Raw genomic sequence first — 26095 nt, 5'->3', positions numbered from 1 at the left:
CATAGTGTGATGAACTGCTGCAATTTTACGACCAGTTAACCTTAACACCAGGATGCTTTGTGAACCAGGCTTTGACAGCATGGGATTTTACAGCCTCTGGGAGGGGGGCCTGCAGGCAGGCTGAGTATGCATCTGGACTGGTGCTGAGGGAAGGCAAAAAGGTTGCTTGCTTGAAATGGTGCCTGCTGTAGTTGTGCCCCTCCCCAAGGGAAGGGGGGCACAGCTGTAGGGGAGGCTAATATGGATTGCAGAAAGAGTGACTGTGCTGAAATTCGGCACAGGCTGGAGGGGGGTGTGGTGGTAGTCCTGTGCACACTTGAGGGGCTCCTCCTAAAGTGACCAAAAATTGCCCAAAATGTCTTGTGCTGCTGACTGGGCTGTTAATGCCACTGCTGCTGCTCCCACCTGCCTCTCCACACCATCAGGGGAAAGTCTGCCTGGGAGCGAGGTGGGCAGCCAGGTGCTGTGATCCCTCAGCTGCCTGCCTTCCTCTGTCCTGTCCTGGACTTTGCACTGTGTTTGAAGCAGGAATGTCCTGCAGCAGCTGCCAGCCATCGCCTGTGCTGGTATAGAGAGGGAGGGGATGCAGGATGAGGGAGGGCAGGGAGGGAACGCAACGTTGAGCTGCTGCAAAGAAAGGCAAGCCCTGCTCCCAGTGGCTGTGCCTGTGCTTCGAGATCATGCCCATCTGTTGTTCTTTCACTTGTTTACCTGAATGTTAATGGAGTCGGACATAATGACTTCTGGAAAGAAAAAAAAAAGTGATATTTAAAAACAATAAACAAAAAAATAAACAAAGCAATTCCCCCTTGTTAGTAGATTTTTAATGATGTGTTGTCAGATCTTGTTTCCTTCCATCGCGTACTGATTTCTGCCACGTCTTCCAAGGGAACGGGCATGTCTCATTCTTGTATTCAAGCAAAATTTGGGCTGCAGGGAAGACTGTCCTCAGCTGACCCTCTAGGTGGTTTCCCATGAATGTGATGCTCTTTGCTTCATGCCTTAAAACGTTTGGATTGTGACACTGCATTGTTGCTCCAGATGGGGATAAAATTATTCCAGCCTCTGGAGCTAGGATTAAGCTGATGTGAGTCACTGTCAGACCCAGGCTGGTGTTTGAGGGGGAGAAACAATAGTGGAGACTAACTGGCAAAGCACAGCATGTATCTGGCATCCAGGGTGTGTGCCTTGGGACCTCAGCCTGCAGTTATAGCTGGGATCTTAAACCTTCCTTAGCCAAGTGGGAAGGTCCCCTTTGTTTGCACTTCAGTCCCCTTTATTTGCTCTTCAGGTTTGAGTACGAGCATTGATCTGCTTGAAACAGATGAGCTGAATATGATAGTGGGAGAGGACTGGGTAAAACAGGCCCCTTTAAGGTTGTGTGAAGATATGGGTTATCCTTGGAGAACAGCAGTCCTGCCATGTGAGGCCACGGGGATAAGCGAGTGTGAGGGGAAGAGTGGGTGCAGTGCTTGCAGCTTGTTTGTGCTCATATTGCACAGACAACTCTGGCTTACACTTCTCTTTAACATTTTTCTCCAGAGGTCTGAAGGACCTGGAAAGTCACTGGAGACCTTAATGTGGAATTCCACTGCCTAGGAATGTGACTGTGGAATCTTTTTATTTTTCTTGTGAAGCAAGATTTTTCAGGAATTAAAAATAAAAACATGAATTTTTCTAAACTAGACCATGCCAGGATTTTTTCCAGTGGAAATTCTTTTCCTCCTCCCTCCCAAACTGTTGTTTTTTTCTTTTTAAAACCTCCTAGTGTTTCTAATGAGAAGTTATGGAGGTATTTTTTGCTTTGGCAGTCTCTGTTTCGTAAGCTTCATCTGGGCTGTTTGTTTTCTAAGCAGCAATGAGCCTAATTGTCTGGTACTAAGACTACTGTGATTAACATGCATTTTTGGCTCATGGCATTTCCTAATCAGAGGTTGTCAAAGCTGTAACCAAGAGTTGCAATATTGTCTCAGGAGGGAATAAATCCCACCAGCTCTCATGCCAGAGCTGTTGATGGTGGAGGTTTCTGCAGAGGAAAGCACCCTCAGTGCTGGATGTGGCTGCACCCTCCCCTGCCTGCCAGCTCTGCCTGCTGCGCTCAGGGATGAAGGATGTGTTGGTGGCTGTGCTCACATTCCTGCTCTGAACCACTGCTTCCTTTGCTGGGCATGATAGCACAGCCCTTCCAGGTAGGGGAGGAAAAAAGGTGACCATTTCAACAACCTCATTCACTATCAGGGCTGTGGAAGGGCTGGGAACTGTGGCTGCACCAGGGAGTCGGCAACAGTGAAATTACAGCCCCCAGGGAGGAACCATCTGCCACCAGTGGGTACTGAAGGGGAGAGAGAAACATGTACCCACCTGACCAGCTCTTGAGCAAGTGGTACACACAGGCTGGGAACTCCAAGTCCTGTAAGTACCACACTGTGCACCTGAACTAGATAGAGGCTGCATATTTTTCCTGACCACTCCCCAGTTTCAGCCTGGGGAGAATCACATTGTCTTGCACAGGGCATAACCCAAGCAATGGGGTGCAGAACATCCCACTGCCTTGCACAGGGCATAACCCAAGCAATGGGATGCAGAAATGCTGTTCGGGGCAACGCCTTGAGCTGACCTCTGGTGGCCTGTTGTTTTCACTTCAGTGCTCAGGGACCTGGAGCAAAAAGAAAATACGTCCCAGGTGCTAAAAGTCCTGCATAACCGAAAGCCACGTTGTTTTCACACTTGCAAACACATTAGAGGGTATAAAAACTGTGCAACCACTGTGGTGTGCCCGGTGTTTCTCACTGGATTTAGATGACCCAGCTCAAGTGCCAATGGTTGCAAGTAACACTTCTAATTACAGTTTAATCACACCTTTTAGTTTTTTCTTTTTTTTGAAAAAAGTGTTTCTTGGCCCTGCTTTGCTGGGGCATTCCCTCATGCCAGAACACAGCTTTGCTGACTACTGAGAGGTGTTGGTGTTGGGCCAGGAGAGATGGCATGCACACAACACTCTGCCTGCTGGCTGCAAGCAAACTGCTGAGATTTCCTCCAGCAAGGATTCGTTCTGTTAATGCAAGGCTCAGTGTTGGTTGATGGCGCTCCCACAGGTCTTGTTAGAACAAGAGATCTGGGGAGTTTTAGGGTTCTGTGGGGTTTTTTTGTTAATGTTAACTTCAAGGCCACTCAGCTGGTTCCAGTGACCTTTTTCAGCCTTTCATTATGCCTTTTTGTTTTTTTTTTTTTTTTTTAGTATCAGGCACTTTGGGGCAGGGATAGGAAAAAGGAAAAAGCAGGAAGATTGGGAAAAGGGTTTTCTTGGTGCAAATATTCTGTAGTTAAATCAAAATGAACAGACACCCCCAACTGTTTTTGTTTCTTTTAAACAACTAGAGTAATTGCAGAGAGTATTAATTTGCTCATAAAGGACTTCCCTCCCACACATGTCATGTCTCTAACAAAAAAAAAGGGGTTGTGGTGTCTCCCTGCAGGTCCTCTATAGGCTGGCAGTAACATTGTTATTTGAAGAACAGAGTTGATAAAGACCTTCATAGCCTGCCTGCATTAAAACTCACTCCACAGGAACTAATTTCATGTAGTTACCTTAGGGGAAAATAGCACCAACATGGTAAACAGCACTGGAATAAATCTAATCTGTTGCAGGATCAAATGAAAGTACAAAGGAAAACAGGTAAACTCAATGTAGAAGAGAGGTGGTATCAAGCACTGAATTCTGAAAACCCACCCCACAAGGAATTTCAAGGTCATTTGTAGGATTTCATTCTGGCAAATGGGAGAGGACAACTCATTTATTTCCTTCAGGCTGTACCAGTCTGGCTAGGTGTGACTGCATTCTTCCAGCAGAGAAGGCTGCGGCGGTCATGACTCCGCTTCTCCTTTTTGCCTGCACCTCCCCTCAAGAACTGCATGTGGCCACATCTGAGGAACATCCCTTCCAGATGCAGGAGATGTTGAAAAATGCATCATATTGCTCTGTCTGACTTTCAGGATCTGGGTGGCTGTTGGGGAATGGCCTGCTGCTTTCCTACGGCCATGGGAAGGGGGACCAGTGGTCTCTGCCCCAGGCTCCGAGGGAAGGAGCAGCAGCAGGAGCCTGCCAGGGAGCAGCGGAAACATCTACTGGAGGGGGCCAAAAGACAGATTTATTTGCAGAAAAGGAGTGGAGGCGCCAGAGATGGGGCTGGGGCTGCTGTGCATTTTCACATGCCACTCCCACGCACAGGGACGCGCTGGCTTCCTGCAGACACATGGAGCCATCCCCGCAAATGAGCGGCCCCTCGGAGCCTGGATGCAGCCCGCTCATTTGGATGATGGCCTGTCCTGCAGCCCAGTTCCACCTTCCAGCCCCCTCTTCAAGCCACTCAGTTCAGGCCAGCAAGGGGAAAACACTTTCCCATCTGTTGGTCTTCAGACTCTGACTCATTATTTTTATTTCAGCTGTCGCCAAGCAATAGCGAAAGTCCCAACACACCAACATTTCCACTGCTGCAAGCTGCCTTGCCCTCAGCCACCAGAGAATGAGCAGCTCAGCCTCAGTTCTCCTTCTCTTCTCTCACAGATTCTGTCACAGAATAGGCTGAGCTGGAAGGGATCCACTCAGATCATCAAGTCCAACTCTAAAGTGAATGGCCTGTATGGTGATCAAACCCATAGCCTTGGGTTTTATTAGCACCATGCTCTAAACAGTTGAGCTAATTTCATGAATAAAAACCCATGAAGGAGGAAAAGGGTACATTCAGGTTCCTTAGCCATCAATACAGCATCCAGGCAAAAAGTGAGAACTTGTAGCCCCTGGAAAGGGAGACATGGGGCTTGTCCCTGAAGGCACCCACACCCACAGGTGACAGGGACACTGGAGATGGTGTTGCCCTCTCCTGCTCCTTTGAGCCCCTCATCTAACGAAGAACCACGGCTCAAAACAAGACTGTGCCATTGTCTGCATCGCTCTGTTGTACCCTGCTTGTCTCCACTCTTACAAAAATGGGACATGACTCCACATCCTTTTTTCTGCCTGCTCCTTATTAAGCTCAGAGACTCTCCTGCTGTCTCCCCAACACCCTAGACTGTGTTACACAGCACCAGCAGCCTGTTTTACCCAGGTTTATTCTTCCTTTTGTTTGCCCATTTACTGCTCTTCTCCTTTCCATTCCTGCTCACCTACTTCTTGTTTTCCTTTCCTCCCTCCATCTGGATACCCATTTAGATGCCTGTGACCGTACTACCATATGCGTACACATAACAAAAAATAAAAATAGGATCACCAAATGGGGAAACACCTCTAGAGCTGTTCTAAAACTACAGCATGACTCCAGCTAGACAGAAGACATTTTGCAATAACCTCATTGCTGCTGCCAAGTGTGTTCCGAACACAGACCTCGTGTCATAAATTACTGTAATTAGCAACACTCCAGCAGTCAAAAGTATGTATTTAAAAACTGAGGATGCATATGAAGTGGCTGCAGTTTATATTACGGGTGAGTCACAGTGAGGCCCAGCTTGAAGGGAGCCAGTGAAGCCTCTGCAGCCACAGCACTGTCTGGCACAACCCACCTGGCACAGCAAACCTTTCCCTAAACATAGGGAAAACAAGCTGAATATTGAAGCCTCTTGGGAAATGTATTTGTGCTGAAAATTTGAACTTTTTGCTGAAATAAGGGGAAAAACAAAAATCGAGCCTCTTTGGCCAGCACCAATAAAACATTTTGAGACAGAGCTCCACTTCTTGACACATGCGCAAAAAATGTTCTTCGGGGATGGCAAATGGAAACTTTTTTTTATTTGGATGGATAGTGGTTTTATGCCTCAAGCGACTTGGGGTTTTCTGGTTTGAGAATAAACACGTAAGAGAAAAAAAAAAAAAAAAGAAACAAAACAAACAGAAAACTTCGGATGAGTTCGTGGTGGCCAAGCCCTGCTTTTCCGATGAGAACAAAACCTGTGACATGGGGGTTTTTTCCCAGACTGCGACTGCGGAAGGCGGCGGCGGTGCCGTGCCTGCCCCTCACGGCGCCGGGCGGCGCCGCGGCGGCACCGCGGCTCTCGGGGATGCCCGGGGGAGCCCCGCACCGAGCCCCTCACCCGGCCGGGCACCGAGCCCCGGGCACGGCCCGCACAGGCTGCGAAATGTCGGCGCTGCGGTGCGCCCTGGGAGCTGTAGTCCCGCCGCCCAGCACAGCTTCGCCCTGCTCCCCGGCTCGCAAAATGTCCTCCGCCGAGGCAAGGCGGCCGCCTACAACTCCCAGGAGCCCCGAGAGAGGCGGAGCGCGGAGGCGCCGGCCCTTTCCTCGCCGCTCTCCCCGCCGGGAGTTGTGGTCCTGCCGCCGTTGTGGCCCCTCCGCGGAGCCTGGCAGGGACTCGGTGTCCCGACGAGCCGCGGGCTGAGGGGCAGAGGTAGGAAAGGCGGGCAAGGCGTGCGGCTGCTGTGGAAGGTGTTGGGGCTGTGCGGTGTCGGGGTACGGGGGTTCCCCCTTCCATTTTCCCCTCTCCCGTCCCTTACCCGGCGGTTTGCGTTCTGTGCCCGGGCGGGTGGCGGTGCCCGGGGTGCAGGGCCAGCGAGGGCCGCGTGTGGAGCGGGCCGTTCGTATCCAGCAGCATCCCGGGCCGCGAAGGGCGCTGGGGCCGAGGCAGCGCGGCTGGGGCTGCACCGTGACCTTGCCCTCCGCGGGGCGAGTGCCCAGAGGCCTATGTTCTTTTCCCTGTTCCTTGGCGCGGGTCCCTGTCCCGAGGGACTGTGTGGGCTTTGGTGCGGTGCTCTGTGCGCCGTGAGAGCGGGCCCGTGGCCGTGGTTTGTGGTGACTGAGGTGTCCGTCCCCCTCACAGGAGGCAGCAGGAAGACGCACCGAGTCTGTCTGAGCAGCGCCAGGATGGAGGAGCCCACTGGGAACCTTCCCTTCCGGAGAAACATCCTTGCCGAGTCGTGCTGTGGTCACGTCACCATAACAAACCTGTGAGTGAGGCTGGGGTGTGTGAGGGCCAGCATGTTTGGCCACTAACTTTGTTAAGGCTAAAACATTTTCTTAGGAGCAGAATTTCTCCTTTCTGTGTAGGTGCCCTCAGACAAGAGATGGCCCTGATGGCCCTATTGCCATCTGAAAACAGGCCTTTATTCAAGGCCTTTTCTGAGTAGTTGTCATTACTTTTCATGTGTTGCAAAACTGAGCAGAAGGCTCAGTTTTAAGGTTATTTCCTGCTATGGTTACATGGAGAGCAGTGTTTTCAAAAGTAGCTATCAGATCCTTTCTGTCAAAGACAGCCAGACTTGACATGGAACATAGCACTCCTCAGAAGGTTCTCTGTGTTTTGTGCTTCATAACAATCTGGCCCTAACTTTGAACATGACCTTTCTTTGAGAACACAAGCCTGTGTTACCCATGGTCTTACTACTTAGCAGCACTTAGTGTTTACAATGCATAACTATTATTATTGTATCTTCTCAGCTGCATTTAATGCTGTTTATTTAATCCTTTGCACATGCAAATTACAGCTTGATTTTTTTTAAAAACCTCCCTTCTGTTCTACAGGATAAAATTGGCAGTGTGAATGTGGAGGCTGGGTAAATATAGTGGTGCCTGCGTTATTAGGCTGTGTGCTGTTCTTCTGCCAAAAATTCAATAATATCTACAGATTTTTATACCACCATGAGTTTCTGTCAGAATTAGAACCCAGTTTGCAGCTTTGGATGATTCAGGGGGACAGAATTATTTTTAAAACTACATTTCCAGTATCATGATGGAAATGTTTGTTTTCTAGGGTGGAAGTGCTGAGATCTTTGATGGCTTTAACTGACCCTCAGGAGGGGAAGCTGACTCAGTCTCAAGAGAAAGTGAGTGACTAACAGACTTTCCATGTCTGTTTACTGCATCGTTTCAGAAGAGCCTATAATTAGGTAGTCAAGCTTATTCTAATAATATGTTAGAGCTGTTTCCATAAGTCACGTGAGCTGAACCAAAATGTGTGTGAGCACCAGCTCTGTTTCCAGTTGCCCAGCAAGTAGTAGCTTCATCATCAACCACCTGAATTCAGCAAGGTTCCCTTCAAGCAGGTGGCACTGGCAGGTATTCCAGCTGCTCCTGGTAGTCAGGCTTCAAATCACGCTGTCATTCACTGACTGAAGGGCCAGCTCTTGCAGGCCTGTGATTGCAGTCTCTCCTCATTTCCATGTGTGAGCATGGCATGAGTGATTAGTTTTCTTAATCCAGTGGGATTGATTTCTTGAGCTGGCTGGTTTTCCAGTTCCTGGAATCTAGCAATGACTTGAGAGCGTGAAGCCAAAGGAGGGAGTGGAGCTTGTACTTTATGCCACATTAAAGCAGACTTGAAACAGTGGCCCTGATATTTTTGTGGGTTTTCTGTCACTGATACGGATCAGTGATAGTGACCTTTGTGATAGGCACAACATGATGGCTATTGGGACAGCAGGTACAGAGCTAGTGCAGTAAGGGCTGTACTGGCCAAATCAAAGTGTGAGAAATTGGATGTGTTTTGTGGATGTTTACAGTGTGAATAAACACAGGGTGTAATATGCAGAGCTCATTGCTGTCTCCTGGAAGATGTAATAAGACAGCTTTGGGGGATTCAGATTAACTCAAGAGCTTTATCTTCATCTTTTAGTAATTGGACCTGATGTTACCTGTAAAGAAATTTGGTAGCGTTACTTTCAATTACTTCATATTCTTGTATTCAGTCCTGTGTAAATCTTTAATTTTAATGTGCATTCATTCCTTAAATAATGCTTTAATTTGAAGCAAAATTGCTTGGGAATCCCTAAAGCACAGCTAACTGTTATATTGCAGTTATAATTACTTTGCATGACACAGAGTGATGGTTTCATTCTTGGTTCTCATTTCACAGTTAAGTTTTTATGTTCCTTTGTATTGTAGGCACTAAACTTGCTGGGCATTTGGACAAGTGTATTTAGAGTTGTTCCTGGGCCTACATCAAAGACCTCAGTGGAGTGACAGCTTGAAGATGGGAGAGCAGGAGGCAGGTGAACCTTTTCTGGGGATACTGGCTGATGGTGGCAGAGACTTTGAAGGAGCTCTGCCCTCAGACACGGTGTCGCTCAGCGATTCTGACTCTGATGACTTGGGGCTGGCGGATGAAGCAGAAGTTGATACAATATCTCCCGAGGAGCCATCTGTAGATGAAGGGGATTCCAGATCAGGAGAGACACCTGACTCTTCAAACAGCAGATCTCCTGTGCAGCCATTCCATCTGAAGGGCATGAGTTCTACATTCTCTCTCCGTAGCCAGAGCATTTTTGATTGCCTGGAAGAGGCAGCCAAGCTGTCTGTGCCCTCTATGCCTGAAGATAATGTTGTTGATGGGAGGTTCAAGCGCCCATTGCCTCCAACCACAGTTTCAGGTAACCTGGTCCCAGAAAACATGGGAAGGCAAGCCAGAGCAGTGCAGGCTCCCAGAACCTCTCCTGCAGTGCCTGACTACGTGGCACACCCGGAGCGCTGGACCAAATACAGCCTGGAGGGAGTTTCAGAGTGCAGTGACAAGACTAACAGGGCAGTGGCCATGGAATTTCTAGGTGGTTTGAAGAAAAGAGGGGAGCAACAGAGCTTGGCTACTCAAGACAGCTACACCCAGTCCTTCAACCAGGACCCTTCCAGCTGTGGAGCTGGGAGGATTGTCTTCACCAAACCAACCAAAAGAGGTGTTGATGGACTGGAAAAGAAAACATCTACAGGGGAGGATGATAAAAAACAGGTGAAGACAGATCTGAAAGGAAAATCTCTTAAGAAGGCTGATGACTTGAGGGAAGAAGATAAGGTTGAGCTGGGGCACTTAGACAGTGACAGTGGAAAGGCAGCAGAGGAGGAGGAGCGCACGATGGAAGGGGACCAGAACACAGAACATAAACCTGATGCAAGGCTTAGTGGTGCAGGTGAAGAGCCATCGCTGGGAACAGTTGGATTCCACTGCAGTAAGAAGAAGAGCAGGAAAAATTTCCGACCTAAAGTAGATGATGAAGGGGAGGAAGAAGAGTCCTGAAGGATGAAGCACATTGGAGACATCCCAGGACTTGTCTTGGTCATTTTTTTCCTTCTCTTTTTTATTTTTTTTCCCCTTTCTGGTCTGAAAACCGCATGATAGCTTTTTGTCCAACAGTTTGCATCATAGCCACCAAGAATGTTTTATATTGTTAGAAATTAAGCTACCTAAAATAACCTCCAGCCTTTTTGTTTATGAGAACTCCATGGGCACAGGATAGTTGCATCCTGGCAGAATAAAGTGTGATACTCCAGAGCTGAAGTATCCAAAGAAACAGAAGTGTTAGCTAAACGGTTGCAGGGCTTCCTAGTAACTCCCAGTTTTGGAATTGTTCCCAAATCCTGTGGAATCCTGGAGACAAGGTGATGAGCTCATTATGTAGAGATTTTTGAACTATGAAAATAAAACCTAGTCTTCCACTGGATGTGATTTCTTCTGGCCCTGTCCCAGGGAGGAAAACCTTTTAACTTTTTTGTTTAAAAACATCTTTCTGTCATTGCCATCGAGGGTGAAAGCACAGCAGTGCCCAGTTACATGATGTGAGGATCTGCACCTTTGTATGTCCTTTCCAGGAGGTGCTGCTTCCATACTGATTCTATATGTGGATTGGGGCATTTGTGGGAATCAGCTATTTATACCAGAACTGGAGACTTTTTTTTCTATGTGATACAATAAACTTTTGGTTGTAACTTGATTTCTTGTCTGAACCACGCTGAGTAATGCAGCTGCAGGAGTTTTACCAAACATTTTATTTGATTCCTAAGCTGCCTTGAAAACTTTTTAAAGTGTTACTCTAACTTTGCCATCTTGTTAACTTTTCCCTCAAGTGTTAGAGATTCTAAACCTCACATTTTTAACATTTTCAATCATTTTACAATGTATAATCCCCTCATAGGATGAGTCATCTCATACAATGAATCACATTGTAGGGAATGTCAAATAGAGTGGGTTTTTTCCATAGTGCTAGTAAATTTAATAACTAAGGTTGAAAGATTAAATTCTTTGAAAGGTTACATGATTTGAGACTCAAATTAGTTCAGGTCACTTTGGACTGACATTTTTTGGGTCATTATTCTAAATGAACCAATCCCAAGAGTAGTATTTACAATTGTGTAGTGAAAGATTAATTTTTAAGAGTTTGTGATATGTCTTGGTAGATTGTGCTTGCTCAAACTCTAAAGGGTGTTTGAGGGGGTGACTTCATTTTAACAGTTATTAACTGGGAGGCCCAAATCACTTGGGCTTTGTGTTTGAACTGATGCATCATTGGGTAGAAGAAGCAGAAAACAGTGTAAAAGGAGCAGTTGTGCTCCATTTTTCTAAAGTCACCTTTTAGTTTTCAGAGCAGAATGTATGTTCTCATGAGTGTGCAGTTGGATGCACATTCCTTAGTGGGTCATTGGTAAATACCTTGGTTGTTCCAGTGCATGTGAGTGGACACACACAGCAGGTCCCAATGGATAGATTTTGGGTTCCAGTGGATAATTAGTGTGCTGATCACATTAAAATAGTAGCCATTTCAAAATGGAAACTGCTACCAAGAGCAAGGAATGCTTGTTGTGAGATATCTGTTATTTCTTAACAAAAAAATGCAGCTCAGTTACTCAAAACTTACTGGGTTTATGAGTTCTGCTTGCCCAGGGTGAGGAACAGGTAGGACTATCAAAATTCCATCGCTGCTAATGGAGTCACAGGTCTGGGGCACAGCTGAATAAACTGGACAAATGCCTGTTTCATTAAGCCATCATAACAAGATTAATATCTGGTAATAAAAGGCTCATTTTTGTCAGAGCTGAGATTTATTTTTTTTTTCCACCTCTGGTAACAGAAAGCTTTTGTACAATCTACAATTACATTGCATAGAGACAATATTATACATGTGAGGAAATGCAGTTAAAGTTTGTATCAGAGTCAGACACAGCCCAATACTTCCCCCTTCTGATGCTGTTTATATTATTCCAAGGAAATTTCCCCTTAGAGAATGGTATTGATATTTTTGTGGTATATCTTGCAAAATTCAAATAAAGCCAGTGAATTTTTATATGCTAAAAATGTACAAGCCAGTTTAAGTAATGGAAAAAGCCACAAACAGCCCAAATTCTTAGACTGCACGATAATTCTTGGTACACATTCTTGTTTTAAAGTCTCTTAGGTGATTTCTTTTTCCCCTGACCCTTGAGAAAGAAAAGTAGAACGAAATCAGATGCTTAGATGTAGAGGAGGTATTCCATGTGGTGTGATACGTGGAGGCAAAGGCTCCTTTTCAGCAGGGAACTGGCAGCAGCTGTGATGGGCCATGGGCCCAACAAAAACCAGGTGATTCCACTCTCTGAGGTTGAGTGAGGAGCCCTTTAGAAGGAATACCAGCAAAGGAATGTGTCACAGGAGCCAGTGTGGGAAGAGAAGCCGGTGAGTGCAATTGTTTGAGAGTTGTAGGAACTCCAGGAACTGTATGTTTTGTAATGTTTCAGTATTCAGCCCTTTCCTTGGAAACTTTTTCTTGATTTCCCTTTTTTTAAGCAGCTCAGGAGTACAAGCTTGATGTCTTGGCCAAGGAAGGAGCTTGTTTTTAAGTGCGTAAGCAACTGCCCTTCCAAAGGGAGACTCCCTAGAACAGAGAAGTGTGGAATTTGGCAGCACTGATGGTGAATTGAGGGTGTGGTATCTGGAGAACAAATGGTATTTGGAAAATAAGGTGGTAGAGTCACCCTGGAGGAGAAAGTTTTAATGCTATTTGTGGAGTGGTTTTGGAGAAAGGATCGAGTGCTTCGGGAGCAGCAGGAAACAAAGCCCAGGAAATTGAAGGAGAAAGACCAAGAAATCCTTAGGAATGTCAGGCACTGATAGTGCTTAGCATAGGGAGCTTGTTGCCCTTAGGCCTTCAAGAGATTAGGATTTTACTTCTACAGTAGTTCAGTAGGACAAAAGGTTTAATGTGAAGAAATAGAATAAAATTTAGTTATCAATGTATTCAATGTCAGTCTCAAACTGATCTGCATGCTCTTCTCTTTCCCTTCTTTGTGGCAAAGGCACTTCTGTGTTGGCGCTCTTCACACCTATTAGGATTGGCAAAGTCATGTACTCGTTTAAAAGCCTTAGCACAAGGGGCACATAGTAGTAATTGCTTAAGAAACTTCAAAATGTTGAAAAAAAAGACACTGTAGATTGTATTACTTTGCATTTGCTCAGTAAATGATAAACACGGTTATTTTTCAGCTGTTTAAATGTCTGGTCTTTTATGCAGTTACAGTATCAAAATGTCTGGGAAGCCTGCTATGGGATGGAGTTGTTTTATTGGAATACTGATAATGAAGCAACTCACATAAGTGTTATATTAACTTCTGACAGAAAATAAATAAAGCTTGAGGTTAGCTCACATTTGTGTGACTTGAGGTCCTGTCATGTTGTGACTTTGAGTTTTCCAGCTACTTTTTTCCATGTAGTATATATGCTCAATTTATGGGTTTTGGAGGCTGTTTTGTGTGGTAGCATTAGGTTGATATTGAAATAGGTCATTAAGAAGGGTATCCAAAGTCTTTATTGTGTTGGATATCCTGCAGTGGCTGAGAACTAGCTTGTTCCTGTCGCTAATGATTAAAACTCCATGCAGTGGAGCCCTGGGACACAGGACACGATTCTTAACTGACAGAAATGGGTGCGGCTCTAAAGGCAAATGAATTCTGTCAATTAAAAAAATAATAGGAGACTTGCTCAGTTTTGATTTTTAATGATTATTGCTACGCATTTTAAATACTTTTGTAATACTTCTGTAGAATTATCTCATGGACTCAAGAAACGCCCAAGGGAATCCTCTGTTGCAAATAGATACTTGTTCACGTGTTTGAACTGGGTGAGATTATTCTAACTCACCCTGAGTGACAGTCCTTGCCCAAGGCTTGTAAATGTATTTTACAAAAGGTAATTTTTTCATTCTGAACTAAGAATATTCTGTTCCCTGATTATATTCCCATAACCTCTAGGAAGCTCCTTATAGGGTAATTTTCCAATCTTATTTTTCCACCTTGCATTTTTAAACTACATTGTTCAGCTGTATTAATTAACTTTTCCATGATTGTTTTCAGTACTTACATGTGTAGTTTGGAGCTGGTTGAGTGCACGAGAGGTTGGTTTTGGTTAAAACTTCTGCCATGGAGGAGATAACAGCTGTACAGTAGCAAATCTACAAAATAGGTAGTGATTAAATACCTGCCCTCTTTTGTGAGGATATTGCAAGACCTCAGGCTGGCACAAACTTAATAAAGCATTCCTTGTGTGTTTCTGTTGGACCTGTATAGCCTGACTTTTTTCAGGAAGCTATAAAAGGGATAAGAAGGGAGCAGGAAACTGTATCAGGAGTATTAAGATAAAGAATTTTCAGCGAGGCCAGAATTATACAGGAGAGTGGCAGAGATAAAGAAAACAATAAGAGTTGTGCTACATAGCAGGTGGTTTAACATTTTCAGGCTGTGTAAGAAATGTTGTTTGTTTATATTGTGAGAGTTTGTCATCAAAAGCTCGAGACAGAATTTCCTGCTATTATTTGGATTTCATAATTGCATGTTGGACACTTCCCTTTTGAGTGTTGGTACTTGGTATCTTAAGAAAATTAGATGTACAAGATGATTAGGTCAGATCAGACAGAATGTGTCTTTTCCAAGCTGACATTAAAAAAAAAAAAGAAAATATTAGGAGAAGGACAAGAAGGGGGGGGAGGGGAGGAGATGAAGCATTTCATTCCAGAAGCATCCTTAACAGAGGAAATAAACACTCTCAAGTGAACTACCAAAGAAAGCAAGAAATGTTGAATTCCCTTTTCTCCTTTCTACAGGAGTTTAGACATTTTTCTTTACATACATTTATCACCAAGAAGCAATAAGGAAAGTGAAACCGTAATATAGATCTGTTTTTCTGTCCCTTTATCCCTAAGTAGGGTCTGCCAAACCACCATTAAATGAGAGAAAGATGGTGAAATTCTAAAGCTGATATAAATGCCTAGAAAATACTACTTACCTGGGCTTCCAGAACTTTAAATCGTTTTTCTTGTTCTTTCAATCCACTAAAATACTTGGACAAATTATCCACCCTGTGGAAACAAAGCAAACACCGTGAGCAAAAAGGAGAGGCTTCAGAAGAAATCATAAAACACAAACCATGTCTAACTTTACTATACCCATGGCCCTTCGCTGCAGCTCTGTGCTGCTTAGATATCCTGCAGCCCCCTAAAAGTTTTGTCCTTTTAAGGTGTTCACAGAAGTATTTTTTTGGGCAGAACAGCATCCCTGGAACACTCTCATGCACCTGGTGCCCAAGGACTCACAACTGACAGGTCAGGGCAGCTATTCAGCTTCTGGTGAGGGCCACGTAGCCTCAGTTGCTGTGGAAATCAAGGGCAGTAGAAAGGAGCTGCTCTGTCTTTTGAGCACTTGTCTTTCCTACCTGGAAACATCAGTACCCAATGGAAACTGGTCCTGGTGTGAGAACGGAGGCCACAACAGAGAACAGCCACTTAAAATTTATGCAAACTTTCATTTCTGGAAGCTGGCTTGACAGTCAAATCGCTTTTTCCCTGCAGTCCACAGGGATTGCTTAAGGAGCTTCCACATGGTGCCTCCAAATCGCTGAATTATCCCCATGCTTTCTGCATCCTTCACCTGTTCTCCCATCAGTTCCTTATTCCTAGCATCTGATTCCTCATAGGGTTGGCAAATCCCTCTCTGGTTTCTCCCAGCTACTCTTTCAAAGTTTCCCTCTCACAGGCAATGTTCCAATCCCATCAATGTGGGACCTGCTGCTGGGTGGGTCTAATGCATTTTGACATTGGTTCAGTGCAGCCAAAGTTCAAAGAATCAATTCCTGAGGGTTTCCTAAGATTTCAAAACCACATGACTATCACCTAAGAGCAAAAATAAAAACCACTGGGGGCAGTGGTGTTTATCTGAATCTCTTCCAGTGTTTCTCTGGCTCTGCTATACCTGAAATATTGTGAAGCCAGATGAATTCTCACTTTTCCCCTCCAGCAACTTCACCTACAATGTACCATCTTTATTATATAAGGATATAGTACCCTTTGTTTGAAAGAATTGCACATAGATTTATTGCATTTTCTCAACTTGAGCTCTCACTCTTGGGGTTTGTCAGTGATCTGCTTATGAGAATCAAGTTTAAACCTATATAGCCATTCTAAATTATTATGAATTAAGGTCTATGTGAATTAGAGGGAGAGGAGTATTTTCCAAGAATGGAAGTATGCTGTTCTGGTTTCCAGCTATTCTGTGAGTTGGAGGTTTATTTTGAAAAAAGCAGACAGCACAGGAACATTTCCATGGAATTTTCTTATTATGGTACCTTTCACACCCATTGTGCCTCTGTTTGAAGTCTGTTTTATTGTAAGAGAAAACAGCTGGAATATGTATTAAAAGCTTCTTAAAGGAGTGTTTTTCTGTCTTAGATGTTTCTGTTCTCCCTGCATATGACTACTTTGTATCTCACTTAAAGGTTTAAACCTCTGAATAATAATCTAGGACTTATACTTTATCAGACTAAACCAATTCAAGTGATATTCCTAGTGGGAAAGTATAGAGAGGTATACAAATGGAGACTTAGTCCCATGCCATAAAAGCATAAGTATTTGTTCTTCTGCATCTGTGGTTAATTCAAGGTATCTTAAACTTTCATTCAGAAGTCTGTGTTGCATTCCTACAGGGGAAGTAATTACGTGTGCTGCAGTCTAGCAAACAAACTGGTTTTCCACCATTTTCTTCATGAATAAGATTTTCTTTGAGCTTGGCCACAGATTTGGCTGGAACTTGCAGGTCTATAATTGTACATACTTCAGGAGTGACAAACACTCTAACATTGTAGTGATGCTGGCCTCACATTTTTTCGTGGCTCTGTGTTTCCTAACTGCATTCCAGCTGGACCCTTTATGTAAGCTTTACAAGAACATCAATGCTGAACTCAATGAAAGCTCTTCAGCTTGCAAGTTACTTTTACTGTGGGTCAGAATAACTTACTTATTAGATGTGGCCTTCAGCCTTTCTTCATTGCTTTCTTTCTTTTCTTGCTCAAGGTTTACGAGATAATGTTCTTTTTGCACCAGCTCCCATGTTATGATTTTTTGATCTAGGCCCACTGGAAGATCTCTTTCTGTAGGAAAAATAAAATAAGAATTATATTTTATCCCTTTTTCTCTGATACTAGTAGTGAAAAGTTGTTATGCTAAAGGAAGGGGTCTTTTTAGGGTTAATAATTGGTAAAACTCAGAAGCAAATGAAACAACTATTCCTTAAACCTATAAATTGTTAAATCTTCAGAAATCAAATCCCTATAACCCATTTTACATTGCTACCTTTGTTGTAATAACTACGATGCATCAAGAAATGCACTGTGGGAAAGTGTTCATACTTTAAATTATAAACCTTAATTTTTTGTTTGTATTCTCCTGGCACTCTTTGTTAAAACTAAATTGTGACTCTCAGCTTAAGGAAATCCATCTAGCTCTGTGTTTTGTGTATGCACCATGTCCTTGGAGAGAGTCAGGCTCTACAGTTGCTTGATCACATTTGTTAACAACTCACCCAGGTGTTTTTTCTTGTGTTCCATTTTGTTGAAGAGCCTTCTGAGAACCAGAATGATGTGGTTGATAATGATAAATGGTGGTGCTAAGGCAGGCCGGCCATGGTACTCAACAATCAGGTTGTAGCGCTGCACTTTCCAGAAGATGTCTGTGTTGCCCTGGACAACTTGAAAAGTGTAACTGTAATTTGAGGGGGGGAGGAATAAAACATGTAACTCTTTTCACCACAAGAAGCTAAAGATGAATATAACAAAATTTAGTCCTGTATTTACTTTAAAAAAAGAACAGCAAGGTCAGCAAGTAGTGTTAATTTAATCTAAAGTTTACGCGAATTCTTAGCTATTACAAGAATTGCAGTTGCAGTCTTCAAATGTTAAAAGATACATTTGTTTTGTTTGGCATTTTTGATTTTTTTTTTTTTTTTTTTAGGAAAGATAATTCTACTTTTCTCAGGAAAGATCAGCAAACATGCCACATCAGTTCTTCAACCAAATGAATCATTACTAACAGTGTTGACAACAAGCATTTCCCTGATGTGCAAATCATCCACTGTAAAGCCTGCCAAGTTTAAGGCTGCTGTGCACCTGCAGATTTGTGGCTCCACACAGCCAGAGACTCGGACCCTTCTGTGCATGTTTAATTGAATTTTTAGTAGTAAAAGAGGCTTCTTTTCTCCTTGTCTCCCATCCGACCAGAGTAAGGATGATGAAAACTTTAGAGCTGTCTGATCACAGGATTCTGCCTATCAACCCCCGAGTAATATTCATTAGGAAAATTACAAGTGTATTTTAAAAGGAATAGCCAACAGTGAGGTAGAAAATGTGGACATCCACTTAAGGCTTTGCAGCCTCTGTCCTGATAGGTAGTGAAATCCCTCTTGCCTGAACATAGCAATGAGGAGGTTCATGAGGAGGACGTTTGTGACCAGCAGGAAGATGACCAGCAGGAGTATGACAAGCCAGTTGGCGTAGCTGTTGGGGCAGGATGGAGTGTTCTCCTGCAGGATCTGCAGGGGGTTAAACGTGCAGTTCCTGGGATATGTTCGTGATGCTGCAAGGGAAGATGGAGGAAAAAAAAATAGTTATGGCAAATCCTAATGCTGTGTTTCTTTCTTTGGTTGTGTGGAAGTGTAATCATGTTGTGTACATAAAAACACATTGGATTGTTCTGCAAGGTATTTGCAGCCCTAGGACACTGCAGATCTCAACAGCTTGGCTGCTCATTTAGGGGCAAGATGTCTGTCACAGCTGGCTTTGTGGTAGTGTTTATCATTAAAGGGATTATATTGAAGGGGCTGTATCCTTTTTAGACTGGTTTTGAATTTTCAAAATCAAACCTCCTCTGACTTTGTGTTCCCACACATCCTTGTGTCCTCATGCCTGGCACATAGGTGGGAAGAGGAAACTCTGTAAAACTGGCAAGGGGATTGGTTCCTTGTTCTAAATTTAAACTGCTTTGTGTATCTGAGGTTGAGGTTAGGAAGGTCTGGTTCTACTGCATCAGACTAGAAGCCTAGTGCTGTATTCTGTCTCTAGCTGTGAATTAAACCCACAAGTTTAGAGTAGCATAATAATATTTACTTTTTTTTCCTCTATTTTTTCCCTGTAATCCTTTTCCCTGGTGCTATAGATGACCCCCTGGTTACATTCATTAGAGCACGTGGTTATATCAAAGCTCACCAAGCTGGGATTTCTTTTACCAAGGGCACTAGCTTATACTTGTCTACACTGAATTTCATTTGATGACTCAGCACTCATGAGGCTCCTCTGCCTCTCTTAGGTGTCAGTTTTTGTCTTTGCTACCCAGTGATGTAGTTTTGTCAGCAAATTTTGTCCTCCTCATTTCCCCTCTCCCTTTCCATATATTTCATAAAGATGTTAAACAGAATAAGCCCCAGAGGGCCCTAGGACTAATTAATCCCTTCTGGAATTTGCCCATGTAATTGGTTCTTTTTTCCTCTGTTACTCTTAACCAGTTATTTACCCAGGTAGACACACCCACTGGAATTCCAGTGGGAAGAAACACATTTCTAGGGAGTGCTATGCCTGACATTTTGGCAAATGAGTTGAATTATATTCCAGAAATATTTGTTTCTTTCCAATTACTTTAAAGGAAATAAGAGTGACTGATTGTGCTGTACGTGCTTACATCATAGATATTTAAAATGGACATGAATCACTTTCCTCTCTCGTGTCATTCAGGTGTTTTGGCTTTTCAAATACATGTTTTTTCTTACTAAGCACAGTGAGCATGAGAGAATGCTTGCTAGTTTGCTTGTATGTATAGCTTTTATGGGTTCTAGTTTATGTTGCTCCAAGTTTGACTCCCACTTCATTATTGCTGTGAGATTTAGCACTGGCTAAATGCTGTGGTGTTACTGCAGGCTTCCCTGGGAGGTGGGTGACCTGTTCTGTATTTTACCTGCTTACCTATTAGAAATGTTGCCTTTGAACTTCTATGTCTAATTATTTCAGTGTCTTGTGATTATTTTAATGTTGTTTTCTTTGCCATGCTGCACATAAGCAATTACTAGCTTTATTTGATTTGGGCAGCTTTATCTCCAGAGTAAACAAATGCTCTGGAGTAATTTTATTTTAAAACATGTGTTTGCTTATGGGCAGAGCAGTACTGCTTTAACACTGTTGCATTAAACTACTGCCAAAATGTGTGGAGGTGCTGTTATTTATTATTTGAGTTTACAGAGGGTTATCTGGGTCTAGGTTAAACTGAAAGGAAATGGATTGAAATGAAAGCAGGTATGCCAGCCTTTAAAACTGCAAGTCCTTGTGTATTTCTGAGAGCTTATCTAAACAGGGCCAGCCCTTACACTCTAATGTAGCTCCACAATGCCCATTATCTCTTTGCAAATACACTGTTTGTGTGACAGTAATGTGTAAGCTTTGGCCTGTAGGACAGAGATTTTAAAACAGCAAAATTTTAAAAGGGCAATACTTGGAAGGAACTCCATGCTCTCATCAGAAGTGTACATTCAAAAATGGCCAAGTTAGGGGGAAAGAAGTTTCCTCACTGTCTATTTCATCCAGTGGAATCTGGCCAAATATCTGAAGGTAGGGACGATAAAGAACCCTTCTGAATATCCATTCCACTCGGCTGTCATTGGGATGGAGCAGAGCTTGAGTTGTCACACCGTAGGCAATGAGCCACACACTCAAGAAAAACAGAAAGAAGAAAACATCCTTCATCTGCAAAACAGAGGGGGAGGGGAGAAAAGGAGGGGCAGTGACTGTGATAGGATAGTCAAGGAACAGTAGTCTTCTGTATGAATATGGCTCAAATAATTCTGTTTCTTCATAAGCTTGTTTAGGTTAAAGGAGGTGGAATAGGATACAGTTCCATGCACAGAATTCCTTGTCTGACCTTGCTGTTACCATATTGTCCTTGGCCTGTAGTAAGCATTCTTTGATAGCTCATTTAGATAAAGACACATTTTAAACTAAAAATCTTGCTTTCCAATAATCAAACATTTAAAAATGAAACACATTTTTATCTTTTAAGTGACTGTCACATTTTATCTTTTAAGTGCCTATTTTCTGTGAGCTATCTCAGTACCATGGACTGCTTTCCTGTGAATTACAAGAGTTCTGCTGCAGCAGAGAATCCTGGTAGCAGTCAATGCTCATTGATGAGTACTGAGCCACTGATACAGCAGGCAGTGAAGGCTGAAAGGATCAGGTTCCTTCTGTCTTCAGTTTTCAAGCTAAGTGATGCATCTGAAAGATTCTTTTTGGGGCTTCCTGCTTTTAAACATTCTGTTTCTCTACAGAAGCAGAAGTAATTGAATCCTAAAACACTTACTTAAAAAAAAATCTAATATGAATATCAAGTGCAATAATTTTTCCCTGGTGGAAGAGGAACACTTCATCCTCTCCCCATCTGATCTGACAGAGTTCATTAGAGACTGTAGATACCTTTCAATTAGATTATTGGATTGTACAGTTACCCAAAAGCGTAGGCATTTCAGAGCTCCAGGATGTTATTTGGAGTTCTGATAAGAAACATCATCTCCAAGCCAGACAAGACTGAGTTGATGTCTGACTTCCATTAATCTTTTTTATTTTCTGGATGATCTAAAATTTAGGAATGCTGCAGGGCTGTAATGGTATCATGGTGATGGGAGAGTGGTGACAAGTCTGGAACTATTTTTTCCAATCTGCAGTCTCTCTGGAAATGAGTATTTTTCTGGAATTTTAGCAATTACCAAACCTGTTTCAGCAAATCTGTAGCAAGGGTATGAAGGGGAAAGACAGTAAGAGATCATCTGGGATTGCTTCTCTCTAAAGTAAGGGAGATGTTTTTGCTAGAACACCCTTGAACCCTTCAGGCAGGTTTCATTTACTGAGGTAACCTTCACTGTTTCTTCCTTTGATGTAAGATTCAACACTGAAATACCAAAGCTGAGCATTGTGTTGGCTTGGGCAGGGCAAAGATGAAAGGTCCCTGGTAGGGCTTTTCCTAGGCTGCTGTTTATGTTCTCGTTTGCATCTTCCCAACCCCAGTGTTATCTTGCAGGACTTCAGGTGCCTGCAGAGTGGGCACAGGTAGGACTGTTCAAGGCCCTGGTTTAGCCTGGCAGGCAGCAAAGGAAGGGTTAGGAGCTGTAGCTCTGACTTCTCTCACAATACAGGTCTGCTAATGCCATAAGCTAGATAACGAACAAGAACAAATATTTATTTGCCATCTACCCTTTTGCTAGTCCAACCAAATGTCATCTTAGAGTTCCAGGTATTGCATTTGTAGACAAATCCAAATAGCTTGGTAGTTATGTTTATTCAATGTATAGGCTTGTTTAGACTGTAGAGCTTTTACTGAGTTCTGCTGTGAGTCACAAATCAAGTGTTTGTAGATTCTGTAATGGTACTTACAATTAGATGAACTCTATTAATCAGTTAGCATGAGCTAATTGACCTGGAGGATTAACATGCCTAAATAAAAAGCTTTTTCCAACATACTAATGCATACCCAGGCACAGTGACTGTAATCCTTGTTTTTTGCAGGAGAGCAGTAATAAATAAAAATATTTCATCAACATCTTCCAACATCTGCTCACAAAGTACTAATATTTTTTCATTGTAACAGGAAGCTAAAAAGTACAAGTAAGAATAACTCCTGTAGGGAACTTGTAACTATTCTTTTTCACCGATATTTTTTTTTCCCCCACACTTGCTGAAAAAAACATGATTTGTTTCCCCAAGTCATTTATTGGAAGCCCTGCCCTTCTGTACGTGGTCTGTCATCTGCCTGAGGTTTTTGCCCTGGATGCACACAGCTTAGCAAGTAGGAGGAATAGCAGTAAGGCAAAGACTGCTCTTGGTTAGCCAGATCTGAGGATAAATTATTAGGTAAGATACAAGGATCAGTAAATTGGGACCAGTATACTGCACTGCAGAGGTGTGTGAAAGGATCTACTTCAAACATTCCATCTATAATAGAATACAGGAATATGCAAAATGACAGGCCTTAAAAGTGTACAAATAAAGAAAGATTATAAAGTTATTTCCTTTCTAAAGACAAGGTTTCCTACTCTGCATTTCTTAGAAGGCAAAAGTATTTATCTGAGACAAACTGCACACTTACCATCCTTTCCACAATTATGATCTTTGGTCCAAGTTGTTTGTGAATTGCAAAAATATGGATAAGTCTAAGTGTAAACACCATAAAATCAATGGCGAGTATTGTACGGCCAGCTTGGAAAGTTGAGTTCAGCATCCTGCAGAAGACATGGAATGAAATATCAACTCTCAGCAAGTACTGCTCATATCTGTGCAGTGAAGAGAAATAACCAAAAGATGCAGGAACACTCTTTTCTTTCTCTTGGCTTCAATAAGACTTATTAACAAATAATGGAAAATAAGATACTTTCAGTAAAAGGGATTTCAGAAAACAAAAAAAGAAGAGCTTTTCAGTACATGTGTTTGAATATATCAATTTTAGAGGCTCCTACTGCAGAAGTACATCTCAAAGCCTGTAAAAATGAATGTTAGAGCCTGTCCTCTCAAGCACACGAGACTCAGCTGTCAGTTGATATACACAGCCCTTGCTACTGATGCAAATACATACCTGCAGATTACCCCAATTATAAAGAGGAATATGGTCACCATATCACATTTATTCCAGTTATCCTCCACATACAGTTTGAACTTTTTCATTAAATTTGTGTCTTCATCTGTATAGAAACTCTGAAAAAGAGAAATAACCATTGGTATCGATAGCTTTCCACTTTCACTATTTCCTCCTGAGTTTTAACAGAATACCTGTTGCCTTTTTCTCTTTCATTGCAAAGAGCAAAAACAAATTATGAGTGTAATAAGGGGGGGAAAAAAGCAATACAGCTTCCAGTTAGAGTTCAGTTTCCAGGCACTGCTATGAACAGCATGAACAGATTTGGCATTTCTGTGCTGGAATTGTCAGTGAAGGCAATTTGATTATCTAGGCAAGGAGTTGGCTTGCTTAATTGGGTTTTAGCCTGGCAGTCTTCATGTTTTACAGGTTTATAATGAAATGTTCTTTGATCCAGATATTTTCCATGTTCTTCTCTGTTAATGGTCTTGCTGCATAATTTCAAGTAAATTGTGACAAACTTTCTTGTCTCTTTTGCTTAAATAATGAACACCTACTGGTTCTTCCAGAGTAAATGATTCTAACTGCTTTTTTTGTATCTAAAGAGAAGAGCTTTGTGCAACCCACAGTTGCAACACACTTGCACCACTGTTATTGTTTCAGTTTGTAAACTGAGGACTTTCCAAAACCAGTAGTAGGAGACTAATGGAGGAGGGCTTTTGGGGGTTGGTGGTTTTGTTTGGTTGGGTGTTTTTTAAGAAAAGCAAGCCCAAAAGAGATCTGCTAATATTTTGAGTTGAAAATTATTTTAGGAAAAGCCACAAATAATCTGAATTTATTTACTTGTGATTTTTTAAACAGTCTCCAGCAGGGAAGAATCTCCTAAAAGGATGTAGAGCTGTCTGCTGTGTTTCCAGGTGTAGACTATAACTTCCAACTTATATTATTTGTGGTGGAAAGACCTAGTTCTGTGGAGTGAAATCAGAGATAGACTTTACCAAGCAGAGAATATCTGAATGCTGGCAGCCCACTTGACTTGGCTAAGGCTGCAGTAGGATGGAAAAACAGCGGTAGAGATGTAGGTTTATATGGTGGAGGAAGAGCTTGCTCTGGGGGAGAGAGGGGAGATGTTTAGGATAAGGTAAGTTCTGTGTTGTTCTGTGCACCTGACACTTGAAATGTCCAAGCCTGTACAGCTGTACAGATTGTAAATCTATTGCAAATATTGCTGGAGCTTTTGCTGTGTTGGCACTGAGGTGATGCAGGTTACTCACCTGTCGGATCTCTTCCAAGACAAGGGTAAACACCCAGAAGTAGAGCACAATTTCTTTAACAGATGGACCCTGAGGTGGAGGTGGTTTAAAGTCCAGTAAAAGGACATAAGTAAATAGAAAGAGAAAAGCAAAGTACATGATAACATTCCCCATAAACACAGTTACAGGGGCACTCCAGAATTTTCTCCACCGGGTAAATACGAATGTTGCCCATGCTGTGTTTGCAGAAGGGTTCTGTTTTTCCAATGTGTCATTTCCTCTGCAAACCAAAAAGAATACATGCTTGGTGACAATCTCCTAAAATTAGTTCATGGGAATAGGCTCAATATTATTCTATATAAAGCTTCTTGTAAGATAGTAAGAGGCAGATGCTGGGGCTGGCCAAGGGGGAAGGCTGTAGAAGTCAGAGCAATCATATCACCATAGCAGAATTACTTCAAATCAAAAAGAAGTTTTTGAAAAACAAAGTCACATCAGAATTATGTGAGCATTTTTATTATTACAGTGTAGTTGTATTAATTTTCTTTTGTAAGCTTCATTGTGTTCTGCACGGACAGAAAATGCACAAGGAGAGGAGGAAGGCTAATGGGCCTTTATAAATCTAAATAATAGAAAAGAAAAATGCCAATGAATTTTTGTGAGTCAGCTCTTAATTATTTTGGCTTTAAAATTTCTTGCAGTATTTGTCTGTGGAAGTTCTTGTTGTTGCTGTGACTTTGAACTTCTGACCCAGTCTCTAAGTGCGGGATCGTGTTAAGCCTGTGTTTCTTGACTATCCCTGCTGGAATCTGATAGACCCACTGAAGAATACCTCGCTGCTCTGCATAACTGGCATCTTGCCCTATGTGATTAAATTAGAGTAAGTTGCAAAATAACAATATAGAAGCCTTTTAGCAAAAAGAGTTGACCTCATAAAACATGTACTAAGGTAGCCTTTGAGCGGTGTGCAATGACACAAGTATTTTGGTAACTGAAGGGAAATTTGACCTGTACACTTACAGCTGTTTTGCTGTGTTTTGGAACATGAGGTGGTATTTATTGGCAATGGAAAATATCCTGTGCAGAAAATGCAAGTTTGATAGCAATTTGATCTTTGTGTGAGGATTTGTTTCCATGTAAAATGCTCTCCTGTGTAAGCTAGGAATGTTATTGGACCTTT

The 26095-nt window shown here is 42.7% G+C and overlaps 2 protein-coding genes across 5 annotated transcripts in view; one reads left to right on the top strand and one right to left on the bottom strand.

Annotated features, from left to right (window-relative positions):
• Positions 1-6291: 6291 nt before the first annotated feature.
• Positions 6292-13384, top strand: TSSC4 (tumor suppressing subtransferable candidate 4). Of its 4 annotated transcripts, XM_059474166.1 has the most exons (4): positions 6292-6396; positions 6826-6952; positions 7756-7828; positions 8886-13384. In XM_059474166.1, the coding sequence occupies exon 4, from the start codon at positions 8974-8976 to the stop codon at positions 10006-10008; it is 1035 nt and encodes a 344-aa protein (XP_059330149.1). In that variant the 5' UTR covers positions 6292-6396; positions 6826-6952; positions 7756-7828; positions 8886-8973; the 3' UTR covers positions 10009-13384. The 4 variants fall into 4 exon arrangements, with proteins under 4 accessions (XP_059330149.1, XP_059330148.1, XP_059330150.1 ...); XM_059474165.1 differs by lacking the exon at positions 7756-7828; XM_059474167.1 differs by lacking the exons at positions 6292-6396; positions 7756-7828 and adding an exon at positions 6404-6434.
• Positions 12817-26095, bottom strand: part of TRPM5 (transient receptor potential cation channel subfamily M member 5) — a 35882-nt gene continuing 22603 nt past the window's right edge. The window contains exons 15-24 of the mRNA XM_059474164.1: positions 24937-25195; positions 23663-23781; positions 23180-23312; positions 20613-20787; positions 18466-18634; positions 17586-17764; positions 17022-17154; positions 15019-15091; positions 14098-14188; positions 12817-13064 (exon numbers count right to left, since the gene is read on the bottom strand). Coding sequence (XP_059330147.1) covers positions 12964-13064; positions 14098-14188; positions 15019-15091; positions 17022-17154; positions 17586-17764; positions 18466-18634; positions 20613-20787; positions 23180-23312; positions 23663-23781; positions 24937-25195 — 1432 coding nt within the window. The 3' untranslated portion in view covers positions 12817-12963. The remainder of the gene's footprint in view (positions 13065-14097; positions 14189-15018; positions 15092-17021; positions 17155-17585; positions 17765-18465; positions 18635-20612; positions 20788-23179; positions 23313-23662; positions 23782-24936; positions 25196-26095) is intronic.

Source organism: Ammospiza nelsoni, chromosome 6, assembly GCF_027579445.1.
Source record: "Ammospiza nelsoni isolate bAmmNel1 chromosome 6, bAmmNel1.pri, whole genome shotgun sequence".
NCBI classification, from domain to species: domain Eukaryota; kingdom Metazoa; phylum Chordata; class Aves; order Passeriformes; family Passerellidae; genus Ammospiza; species Ammospiza nelsoni.
Note: the sequence above shows the minus strand (reverse complement) of the source record. Positions and strands in the feature narration are given on the sequence as shown.